Source organism: Lacerta agilis, chromosome 5, assembly GCF_009819535.1.
Source record: "Lacerta agilis isolate rLacAgi1 chromosome 5, rLacAgi1.pri, whole genome shotgun sequence".
Classification (NCBI taxonomy): domain Eukaryota; kingdom Metazoa; phylum Chordata; class Lepidosauria; order Squamata; family Lacertidae; genus Lacerta; species Lacerta agilis.
The window spans coordinates 75,175,980-75,188,949 of record NC_046316.1 but is presented as its reverse complement, the minus strand read 5'-3'; the positions used below and the strand labels follow the sequence as shown (position 1 = coordinate 75,188,949).

At 44.0% G+C, this 12,970-nt stretch overlaps 1 protein-coding gene across 1 annotated transcript in view; it reads right to left on the bottom strand.

Annotated features, from left to right (window-relative positions):
• Positions 1-6,168: 6,168 nt before the first annotated feature.
• The window catches only part of KCNAB1 (potassium voltage-gated channel subfamily A member regulatory beta subunit 1), a 151,948-nt gene continuing 145,146 nt past the window's right edge, over positions 6,169-12,970 (bottom strand). The window contains 2 exon segments of the mRNA XM_033150493.1: positions 6,169-6,401; positions 6,610-6,698. Coding sequence (XP_033006384.1) covers positions 6,312-6,401; positions 6,610-6,698 — 179 coding nt within the window. The 3' untranslated portion in view covers positions 6,169-6,311.

The window sequence follows — 12,970 nt, the reverse complement described above, 5'->3', positions numbered from 1 at the left end:
GCCTGAAGCTTCTAACATTGTGATATTGTCCTGTTCTCTACATTGCAGTCTTTAAATTTTTTTTCACTGTTTAGTTGAACTTGCTCTTAGGAAAATGCATAGATTGCAGCCTTTGCCCAGCTTTTCCAGTCCTTTTATCTTGTGGGTAAGGAATGTCTTCCTTCTTGCTTCCATAGCTGAAAAGATTCTCACCCCCATCATAGGGTGAAAACTGAAAATGTGAGTTTCCATCATCTTATTCGGTTCAGACTTGTTAATTCACAGCAGTTGCCAATAGTGAAATAGCATGCCATAAAAATACATCCTACTTTAATTAAAACTGAACTCACCTTGTGCTAAACTGAAATGGGAGGAGTTTGAATATTCTAGTTTAGTCCCATGTTTCCCTTTCTGTATGCACCTCTTAATGCTATTGGGTATATGCCACAATTCTGGATCTGCTACATGCAGTAGTTTTAACAGTCTACCCTCCCCCAAAAAACCACTACCCTTCATATTATAATAACCAAATGGAAGCAATGATTGAAGGTGTAGCAACAAGGACAGAAGCTTAACAAAAGATGATTCAGTTAAGAGGAGTGATCACTGATATTATTAATTTGGTATAAATCACTGTCTAAAGAAATTTTGCATGTGGGATGCCCAAGGCTTTCTCCAGTAGTAGGAACCCTAGCATTTGAAATGAAACTGCATGTAACAGTCATCTAATAATTTAAGTCTGTGAACAAGGCCTGTCAATCAAGATGCCCAAAAGTTTTTCTAGCATGAGGTCACAAACAGTTAACATTTCTTTATGGAAGGGTGGGCTGCAGGTTCACCACCTGTTATCTTTCATTCTGTTGGGTGGCACCCCATTCCCTCTTTTTTTTTTTTTTTTTGTAAACTCTGCTTCCTTTAGGCCAGTGGTGGCCAAACTTGGCCCTCCAGCTGTTTTGGGACTACAAGTCCCATCATCCCTGACCACTGGTCCTGTTAGCTAAGGATGGGAGTTGTAGTCCCAAAACAGCTGGAGGGCCAAGTTTGGCCACCACTGCTTTAGGGTGCTGTATCCTCAAAACTATTGAAAATAAGCTACATATGACAGGTATGATGATGTCCAGGGCATTACCGAACTGTGTCAGGATTTCATTGGGCAAAAAACTTTGGGGATGTAGCAGTCGATTCCATGAATTAAGTTTAATTGTTCTCTTATCCTTTCTGCTGTCGATCAGCAGCAACTAGGTGACTTTTCTCTGGAACAGTGGTGATGGAATAACCCTTGTTAAATTGCTTAAAATGTGAAGGCATTGGAGGTGGGAGGGAGAAGCAGAGACAGCCTGAGGATTTCTGTGAAGCCATGTAGGCCGTTTCAGATGAAGAAAAACTTCGAATAAATCTTTCGAAGAAGAGAGTGTGTCTAAGGCAATCAAAGTTATCCTGACCTCCCTCTCCCCCCTGATCCCACTGCATTCCATACTTCAAATCAATGTACATTAATAGTCACTGCTATCTTATGAGAGACACTGCCCTTTAAATCTGTCTTTAGCTAATGCTCTCGATGAATGAACGTTTTCTTTCCTATCAGGCACTCTGCGTAATGTGGTTATCCCAACTGGGAAAGAAAAGTAATATGTATTGATTTTCAAGGTAATGAATCAGAAAGATCCAGTCCTATTTTAATCCTAATAATGTAGGCTCTCCACCACTACTCTCCCCCCCTCCCGCTCCACCCACTCCAAATTAATGGATCCAAAGTAATTAAGCTAGGTGCATAAAATGCCTTTATTATGTCCAAGCAGAAATAGAAAGCAGTTCCTAGTATACAGCAGCTGAATTCATTTACACAGACCATTGCTTTGATTAAACACATTAAAAGAGGAAAAAGTATATTTGTTCTTTAGAACTCAGTGCCTTCTGTAAACTCCGTTGCTAGGACTGTCCGATGAACAGTTCAAATGCAAAGGCCCTGCTCGATGGAGGGGAGGGAGGAGGAGGCTGCCATTCAGAAGCTTAAGCTTCGCACATGGTGGAACCTATATGTGCAAATGCACCTTTGCTGCTTTCTGTGAGAAGGTACATGTTTCATGTTCTAACCCAGACTTCCCTGTAAGTTCATTGCAGCGGCTGGAGCAAATCTTTGGTGAAGAATGAAAACGAGAGATCTGCTCGTGCCGCTGAAATGAGCTGAAGGAAGTTGTGCCGGGCAGAGAAAGACAATGCATTGAAGCTTTGCCGCCCAGACCAGATGAATGGAGTTGAGTACATGTGCATAATGACCCTCCCCACCAGGTGAACTGGAAGATTTGTGGGTATTGAACTTGGCTTTATGGCCATTTGCCTTTAGCAACAAGAGCAATTATCCACGAAAGCAGGTTTCACATCAGTTGCTCCAGATCCAGGCTATCGTAAGCAAAAAAGATGAAATGCTTGTTCACTATTTCGGGGTAAGGGTACTCATCTGAGAATGTTAGGTAATATGAAATTGCTGCTGATAAGGTACAGCAACAAAAAGGAAGCCCATTGTGTAGCAGTGGGTATTTAGTATGCTTCAGGATCTGGGTCTTGGGCTGCAATCCTATGGATTAGGCCCCACTGAGTACGCAGATTGCGGTTCGAGTCGGTCCTTTACAGTGCAGGCTGTAAAATAAAAGGATATTTGTACTTTCCATATAAATATGGTGTTCCCTGCTCAAAGGCCTTGGCACCTCCCCATCCCCAATTGTATGCACTTATATAATTTATTACAGGGGTGTGGAGCAACTCCAGATGTTGTTGGACAATTATCTGTTGGCCATGCTGGCTGGGGTTGATACAAGTTAGAGTCAAAGATCTGTAGGCTCTCAGGTTCCCCACTTGTGTTTCATAGTAAGGTAAAGGGACCCCAGTCACAGATGACTCTGGGGTTGCGGCGCTCATCTCGTGTTACTGGCCAAGGGAGCCGGCGTACAGCTTCCGGGTCATGTGGCCAGCATGACAAAGCCGCTTCTGGTTAACCAGAGCAGTGCACGGAAATGCCATTTACCTTCCCGCCGGAGCGGTACCTATTTATCTACTTGCACTTTTGACGTGCTTTCGAACTGCTAGGTGGGCAGGAGCTGGGACCGAGCAACGGGAGCTCACCCCATCGCAGGGATTCAAACCACCGACCTTCTGATCAGCAAGCCCTAGGCTCTGTGGTTTAACCCACAGTGCCACCCGTGTCCCTGTGTTTCATAGTAGTGGATCTCAAAATCACTCTCAACACTTCAATTAGACATGAAAAAGTGGACCTATCCACAAACGTAATAAAACATATCAGCTGAGAAGACCTCATTTCTGTTGGCCAAGCCCATGATAAGGTCTTTGCAGCCCACAAAATCAAAGTATTCGTGGAAAGTAAAAGATGACAGGATTGTCATGAAATGGTGCTTTCAAATGCAATGGTTTGGAGGGTTTCTAAAATACACATATGAGAGAGATATACAAATCGAGAGGCACAGAACAGCTGCATTTCATCACTGTAGGATCATTGCCAATTGAATACAACCATGCAAATGGAGCAGGATAGTGGGAAGAAGGGAGAGGAGATCTCCTTATCTGTATTAATAATCTGCCCATCGAATGGGACAGATGGATGCCAACAACAACACCTACCCATCAAATGATTGCTTTCAAGACCAGAACAGTGTGAGATCAGCCTTCTACCTGGCTGTTCTGCCTAGGGCAGATGGATCTTGTACTCCAAAACATTGGAGGGCATCAGGTTGGGGAAAGCTGTTTTAGACTCTTTCTAGCTCTTTGATTGCTGATGCTTATGGGCTGATTTACACACAACACTTGCAATTTTCAGTAATGCTGACTTCTAGCCACACTGCAAAAGGAGCTTGCCAAAACCAGCCAGCTTCCATTTGCACTTGGCAAAGCTTGCTGTTTTTGGCGTCCCACCACTGGTACTTTAAAAAGATGCTCTTGTCCATCACAGGCCATCCTGTGCCACTGGCATGTGCGTGTTAAGTCCAGTGCTTGGCAATGCTTACCATTAAGCAGCACAAGATCACTGAAAACCACAGCTGCCATGTGCCAAAACAAGGATTGGGAACCAAAACCCATGATGTAATGATGATCCTAAATACATATTGGAAAGAAAAGTGAGAAAAGGCAGGGGAGGTTGGGCAAACAAAAACATTTCCTAGGATTCATAAAACTGATGAAGTGCTTACAAATCGCATCAGGCTTTTTGATGGAGGTACAAAAGGGGAAATGGAACCCTTCCCAATCAGAAAATTGTAGAACCCTGCACATTTTGTACATTTATTATACATTATATTAGTTAAGTTTAAGTAATCAAAGTTGCAGTAACTACGTCTACAAGCTGCCAAAAGTAAAGCAGGTTTCTAATAAAAGAGCATTTAATTACGGCATTTTTGATTTGCAGCAGCAAAATGATTATGTGACTTTTACTTGCCTAGCCTAGCCTCTTTCAGCCTGATCCTAAGCACGTTGACTCAGGTGGGGGGACCTCTGTTTTGATGGTGCAAACCTCTAGGGGGGAACATGTGGCCCTCTCCAGATGTTTTTGGACTCCCAGCTCCCATCAACCACTATGGCCAGCCGTTAAGGATAAATGGGTGTTGTTTTCCAGCAACATCTGGAGAGCTGAAGGCAAACCACCTCTGCTTTAAGCAAGTGATAGAACTACAGTCTTTACTCTTTTTCTTTTTTAAATGCAGTAAAGCTAATGGCTACAATCCAGCTTAAGCACTGTGAAGTCTCTCCACACCCCCCATTCCAGGCATGTGCATTCAATCCTGTGAACTTTTCATTGAAATTAAATCCCAGTGTGTTCAATAGGGCTTACTTACTCCCTGGTAAGGGTGCATAGGAGTGTGTCAATGGTTGCTTAGCTTTGGATGGATCATGGCCATTCCCCCCAACCCCCCATGAATCTGGAGCTACCACATGCCTCTGAAATCCTAAAATAACTGGCAGGCACAGATGCCATCCTCTGTAATTCTTTGATTTTCTGTCTTTAAAGGGACATCCTGTCCTCCCCTAAACCAAGTCCAAACTAGGCTAGTACCCTAGAACTCAGATTCAGCATAAAAAAATGCAAATGGAAAAACCCCCCGAACTGACTCATCTTCGAGATAGCTCGAAGAATTTTTATGCTTGAAATTGTCTGATATGTGTCTTTGACCTAAGCCTTTACCTGTATCTGGCTTTTGTGTTTGTTGAAAAAATATATCTGTACATCCTTCTTCTAATTTCCAAGTAACAAAACTTAGAAGAAATCTTTTATTGTTTCTTTACAATGTGTATTTTCACTGCATAAATGGGAAGTGCCGAGAGGATAATAAGGTTTCAACAGGGAGCAGGCACGACCCGGCGAGAAGTTGTGCACAAACTCTGCAGAAATGAATGCTAGCGCACAATCTCATTCGTTTCAACAGGGCTTGTGCTGGAGAACCTGACCGTAGTAAAAAAGAAGAAGAAGCAAAAAAGCAAAGGCAATCTCAGCTGTAAAGAGAGATTGGCTGTGCTTTTGGATTCCGGCCAGGGGTGTAGCAAGGGGGTGTGTGTGGAGCGCCCCATGTTCCATAATGGAGGGGGTGACAAATTATCAAGGAACAATTACTGCCCTACTAGGGCGGTTCATAAAAAACCTTTTTTTTTTTTAAATGCCTGCTCCAAAGGTCTTATCTTACTATACTAGGGATTATATAGCTATATATGAAATTTCATGCATATCGGTTAATATCTTGACCCTCCTCCACCACTTGGCTGTTTTCCTATGTCGTGAAGGCTGAAATTTCAGTTCAGTGGAGCACTTACTGTTCCCAACCCTAACCCTGTGGAAAGCCATCTAATTAGACTTTAATTTGATTTTGAGATGTTTTTAGGAGGTAATTTAATTATTGTTTGATTTTATACCAATGTTATATATCTGATGTTAGCCACCCTGAGCCCGACTTCGGCCGGGGAGGGCGGGATATAAATAAAAGTTTTATTATTATTATTACTACTTGTTATTATTCCTTTGTAAGAAAATATGAAATAAAGTAAAACCATTTTTGCAGGGGGGGGAATCAATGGGGGGGTGGTGACAAGAAATTTCCCGCACCGGGTACCACCTGACCTTCCTACGCCTCGGGGGGGGGGGGGCAAAATTTTTTTTGCCCCCGGGTACCAATTTACCTTGCTACGTCCCTGATTCCGGTGCAGCACGGCACCTTGGAGAATCTAGTAAACAACAGAGACTGCCGAATAATTCTAACCGGATAGTATTGACTTGGTACTGTACTAAGTACAGAGTGCTATTTTAGCCATGCAGTCCAGTTTAATCATGCAATGCATTAGGATCTGTAGTCCTTCTTGGTGTAAGGTTTGTTTCCCAAGATGTTATCGATCTCGTTCACAATGTGGGACGTCATCTTCGGAAGAACCTGTAAGCATAAAAGCAGGCAGCATACGTTCAGGATCGTTACGTGCTTTCAGTTAACCAATTAAAACAAAAACAACATTTTGCTCCAAAGGGATGCAGGTAAAGATGTGTTATGTGATGTGTTCAGAATTTACATACGTCTGAATAAATTTGCCTGTTTTGATCATCCATTTGCTTCGGCTCATCACAAAGCAGGATTTTGTACTTGCCTGTATGGCACCAAGATTCTCTATTAGCTGCTCTGGATTGGAAGATCCTAGGAGGACAGAGCTCACACCCTCGTTACGTAGACACCATGCTGGGAAGACAGAAAAGCCCATGGCTGTGTTAGGGCCGGTATCGGCTGATGCTGGTGAGCAACCTTAGTTCAGAGGCTTATCTCATGCAGTGGTTAAGACCTTATCATTCGGACATTTTTCCAGATAGGTTTTTGGTTTTGTTTTTTTAACACCGCTGTGATAAGAAGAAATTATGTGGCACCTGGCTACAAACAAAACTTGCTTATGCCCCATTTGCAAACTCTATTGCTGGGACCTGTCAGGGACAGGCTAGACCATGGGTAGGCAAACTAAGGCCCGGAGGCCAGATCTGACCCAATTGCCTTCTAAATTTGGCCCGCAGACGGTCCAGGAATCAAGAATTTGTTCATTTTCTTTTTCAAAATATAGTCTGGCCCCCCACAAGGTCTGAGGGACAGTGGACTGGTGCCCTGCTGAAAATGTTTGCTGACCCCTGGGCTAGACACTGAAGAGTGGTCACTGTGTACAGAGGAGAGGACATCGGGAGAATGGGGTGTTGGAGACTGACTTGGATCAGTGACCTGGGGGAACCTGTAACAGCCAGGAGACGAGAGTCAGAGGCAGGAGAAGCTGCAGGATTGAAGAATGAAGAACAGGCGCAGGAGGAGGAAGAGATAGATCAGGCTGGTGTAGAGTCGAAGGCTTACACATCTCCTTCTCCTGCCTGCACCTCTCCTGCTCTGCTATCTTCCAGGACCAGAAGAGGATTGAAGAGAGAGGAGCAGAAGCAGGTTGCATGCTGACGCAGTCTTCACTTGCTTGTGTGTAGTTCAGGTGGGAAAGATACATAACCCGAGGCCTCTCTATTGCTGCAACAGCCTCACCGGGTGCACGGCTAAGAGTAGCTGAGGAACCTGTGACTGATAGACATGCCTTTTCCTAACTTGCAAGTGTACTTTTGACAATAAATAGTTAATTCTGCCCTCTGGACATTCCGCGCTGTGGCAGGACACCTTTTCAGCTCAAGGGCCACATTCCCTCTCTAGGCAGCCTTCCAAGGGCCACATGTCAGAGGTAGGTAGAGCCAGAAGCAAAAAGCAGGCAGAGCAGCAAAATAAATGAAATTAGGAGCACACAGGTGATAGTGCCGAGGTGAACCAAAACTTATTCTGTGCAGCCACTTTGGGCTACTGGCTTCTGGGGAACGTCCATTGCCATCACGTACCGCCTTTGCTTTCTCCCCGGTTGCAGATGACGAGAAGCTTGCTCCTTTGCTGGTTTGCAAAACTGTGAGGAGCGCTTCACGGCTTACATTGTCTAGGCAGCAGCCAGAGAAGTGGGATTGGGCAGCGTTGCTTACCTTGGTTTTCCAGTGTGGAGGATGCTTCTGGTAACTGACAGGAAGAGATGGAGGAGTGAGGTGAGGGGCAGGTTGGTGCAGTGCAGGTGCTGCGGCAGGAGCAGGGAATTAGCTCCACTGCTGTGTCCGCACCATGCCTGACTCCCTAGTGCCTCGCCCCTCTCCGCTACCAGCAGTGGCCTCAGCATTCGAAAGCCAGGTAACCAGCACTGCCCCCATCTTGCTGGCTGCTACAGAATCTGGATTGTTTTGTTTTCGTTTTTTTAAAAGAAAAAAAACTTATTCCTGCAGTGAATGTATTAGCTGATTTTTTGAAAAGTCATCTGCCAGGGCCAGCCAGAAGTGATATCCCCGAGGCTATTTGAACTTCATCGGACCATTTATGTCCCACCCCATCAGCCCTGTGAAACATTTAAATTGTGTCTTTGGCAAGGCAAGAACGAGACAGCACAGTTAAACATGATTAATGGTCTCTCTCGAATTTCTGCGCTGTGTTAGCTCTATTTTCGCAGCCTGAGTCAATCAGGGCTACACAGCTGTTGGGAGGGAACTGTGCTAGTGGGGGAAAGAAGTATAAAGGGGGGGGGAATCCAGTCCTGCTCATGATTATTTCATAGCAATCGCTAGCCCAACTTTGTTGCTGTCGTCCATAAAAAGAGCTATTCTTCCCACCCCCAAAGATAATGCAGTCAGTAGCTGTATCTAGTAGGCGACAAGGTACTTGGATGTCTTTGTAAATATTTGCATTCTATAACCAGGCTTGCTGTATTGTTGGGTAAAACAATAGACATCCTGGAAAATAAAGCATTTTTACCGCAGCAACAGGTGGAAGGAAATTAGGGGATAAATCACAAGTCAGGTGTAGAGCATTTCTTTTCTGGCAGAAAATCCCAGGCTTGATCCTTGGCATCTCCAATTAAAAGGGTCTCAGAGCCAGAGGATATACCGTATTTTTTGCTCCATAAGACGCACTTTTTTCCTCCTAAAAAGTAAGGGGAAATACCTGTGCGTCTTATGGAGCGAATGGTGGTCCCTGGAGCTGAATTGCCCAGGAGCCAAAAGCAGATTGTGCTTTTTATTTTACAAAGAGAAAAGGGAGTGTTGAAAGGACCCCGTTCAGCAGCTGATCAGAAATAGATCGGGAGAGAGATAAGAGTCCCGGCTCCCTTTCAGCCCCGCCCTCGACTGTTGAATGTGCTGCAGAGGGAGGTTGTTTGTTTCCCCAGCAACATGTGACTGGCTGATTAGATTATCTGACTGGAAACAGTAGAAATGGCTCCTTTTCCTTAAGATTTTTCAGAAATGTGAGTTAAACCCCATAAAAATGGGGCTTTTCCTCTTTGTGTTTCCCCCTTTGCAAAAGGAGCTTTGCTTTTCCCCCTTTGCAAAAAAAGCTGCAAAACCTTTAGCTGATCCTCAAAAATACAACAAAAAAACAAACAAACCAGGGCTTTTCCCTTTGCAAAAAAGCTGCAAAGCCTTTAGCTGATCCTAAAAAAAGGCCTTTTGCCTTTGCAAAAACAGCTGCAAAACTTTCAGCTGATCCTCAAAAAAGCCAGGGCTTTTGCCTTTGCAAAAAAGCTGCAAAACTTTTAGCTGATCCTCAAAAAAACAACAAACAAACAGGGCTTTTAGAGGAGGAAAACCAGAAAAATGTTTTTTTCCTGGGTTTCCTCCTCTAAAAATGAGGTGCGCCCTATGGTCCAGTGCGTCCTATGGAGCGAAAAATACGGTATCTGCCTGAGACCCCCAGGAGATCTACTGCTAGAATAAAAAAAAACTGGGCTACATGGAGCAACGTTCTGATTCAGTATAAGGCAGCATCATACACTAATTCCCTGCTAGGTCTCCATGGGTCACCTGGAGATTTGGCTTGCATCCATATTGGGAGGGACTTTGCAGGTGGAAATCGGGGAGAAGTTTGATCCAGTTCACATTTTTAGGTAAACTTACCTAATTTGTGCTGCCCAAAACAAGGTGTAAACTAAAACAAAAGCAATCTTCAAATCTCGCAGTTCTTTGAATTTTGCAATGCAGTTATCAAGTCAAGTAACACATACAAAAATGCATGTACTGGAATGCTGTTGTTCAGTCGTGTCCGACTCTTCGTGACCCCCATGGACCAGAGCACGCCAGACACCCCTATCCTCCACTGCCTCCGGAATAAAATGTACATAAAAATGCACAAATCAGTGGAAAAAATGCCATAAAAATGAATTATGTCGGGGGGAAACGGCTTTGTAAAAAATGTGTGAATTTGGCAAAACTGCATACAAATCCATGTATATTAGATTGAATTCACTAAAATGGAGATGAAATTTCACAAGGACTTGTATTTGAATTGCAAACTGATGTGGAAGTGTGGAGAACTGATAAAATTTGGAAAGTGAGAGCAACAAAAATTGACAGATTGGCCCATCCCTACTTGCAAGCGCAAAACCACAGGAGCTGAGAATACCAGTGTAGAGAATCAGTGAGGGACCAGGGACCAGTGTGTGTCCCACTTCAGCCTGAAAAACCCAAGTCTAAATCAGTACACTATCTTGCCTCTGTCAGTCATGGCAATGTCCTTTGCAAATATGAGAAGAACAATTATCCCCTGCCAGAAGCTGTTATCTGATCAGATTCTGCTTTGTGGGAATTATCTCAGTTACAAGGGGATCAGAAGGTTGGCGGTTTGAATCCCCGCGACGGGTGAGCTCCCGTTGCTCGGTCCCTGCTCCTGCCCACCTAGCAGTTTGAAAGCATGTCAAAGTGCAAGTAGATAAATAGGTACCGCTCTGGCGGGAAGGTAAACGGCGTTTCTGTGCGCTGCTCTGGTTCACCAGAGTCATGCTGGCCACATGACCCGGAAGCTGTCTGCGGACAAATGCCGGCTCCTTCGGCCAGTAAAGCAAGATGAGCACTGCAACCCCAGAGCCGTCCATGACTGCACTTAATGGTCAGGGGTCTCTTTTACAAGGGGATTTATCTTTATTGCCCTAACTGTGAACTGTCCTAGTTTTTTGAAATGACTTCCTTCTAAATCAGGGATAGTTAATGTGGTTCCTGCCAGATGTGGAACTTCAACTCCCATCAGCCCCAGCCAACATAGCCAATGGTCAGTGGCGATGGGAACAGTTGTCCAACAACATCTGGAAGCCGTTATATTGGAGACCCCCATAGCTTTTCATCTTTGCTGGCAAGTCTTTTAGCCTCTTTCCCAGAGGGATGCTGCATCTGTTCCTTAGGATTTCACGGTACCCTCAATTTGTTTCAATCAGGGTTGCAATTAATTAATGTTTAATTTGTTAATGATTATTTGATTAAACCCTTTTAATCAGCCAGATAGCGTCCCTAATTTAATCAGCCAGCAGGTTTTTGTTTTTTTAAAAAAATATTTTAAATGAAAGTACTATCTTAAAAGAGCATCCCCCTTTTCTTTCACATAGTAGGGATCTTCTAAGATTATGCTTGCTATGAAAATGTGGTGCACATTATATAGAAACACGTATGCTTCCTACTTCAGAAATATGGTTTTACCCCTTAAGTAAATATATGCAATCATAATCAATAACCATAAAGCAGCTGAAACTCATATGAGAAGGGGCATGGTTCAGAGGTAGAACAAAAGGCCTTAGGTTCACTCCTTGGCATGCATCTCGAAGTAGGGCTGGGAAAGAACTCTGTATGAAATGCTAGAGAATAATAAAAATAAGAATAATTTATTATTTATTCTGATTTCCCCAGCCACTCTGGGTCAATACTGACCTAGATCTGAGTATAGTTGTACCTTGGTTGTCAAATGCCTTGGTATTTGTACGTTTGTACGTTTCGAATGATCGAAACTCAGAAGTGAGTGTTCCTGTTTCTGAACTTTTTTTTGGAAGCCGAATGTCCGATGCGGCTTCTGCTATTGTTTCTGGCATGCCTGCACTATCGGAAGCCAATCGCAAGCCGCACCTTGGTTTCCAAATGTTTGGGAAGTTGAACCGACTTCTAGAATGCATTCTGTTCAAAAACCAAGGTACAACTTTATATGATAGCTTCCTATGATCCTTAATTGATCATAAGAAGCTTGATTAAGTTGGGTGTTGTTTCTTTATGCCACCCTCAGCTTTGGAAAAGCAGTATAGAAATGATTTAGATAAATGATGACACAACCTTGATGGCAGAAAGTGAGGAGGAATTAAAGAACCTTTTAATGAGGGTGAAAGAGGAGAGCGCAAAATATGGTCTGAAGCTCAACATAAAAAAAACTAAGTTCGTGGCCACTGGTCCCATCACCTCCTGGCAAACAGAAGGGAAAGAAATGGAGGCAGTGAGAGATTTGACTTTCTTGGGCTCCATGATCACTGCAGATGGTGACAGCAGTCATGAAATTAAAAGACGCCTGCTTCTTGGGAGGAAAGGAATGACAAACCTAGACAGCATCTTAAAAAGCAGAGACATCACCTTGCCAACAAAGGTCCGTATAGTTAAAGCTTCCCAGTAGTAATGTATGGAAGTGAGAGCTGGACCATCAAGAAGACTGATCGCCGAAGAATTGATACTTTTGAATTATGGTGCTGGAGGAGACTCTTGAGAGTCCCATGGACTGCAGAAAGATCAAACTTATCCACCCTTAAAGAAATCAGCCCTGAGTGCTCACTGGAAGGACAGATCCTGAAGTTGAGGCTCCAGTACTTTGGCCACCTCATGAGAAGAGAAGACTCCCTGGAAAAGACCCTGATGTTGGGAAAGATGGAGGGCACAAGGAGAAGGGGACGACAGAGGATGAGATGGTTGGACAGTGTTCTCGAAGCGACTAGCATGAGTTTGGCCAAACCGCGGGAGGCAGTGGAGGATAGGGGTGCCTGGCGTGCTCTGGTCCATGCGGTCACGAAGAGTCGGACATGACTGAATGACTGAACAACAACAATAAATAAAATTAACTATTGAAGACCACTGCGACCAACTCTCAAAAAAGGCGTTGGATAAGTACCTCCTTTG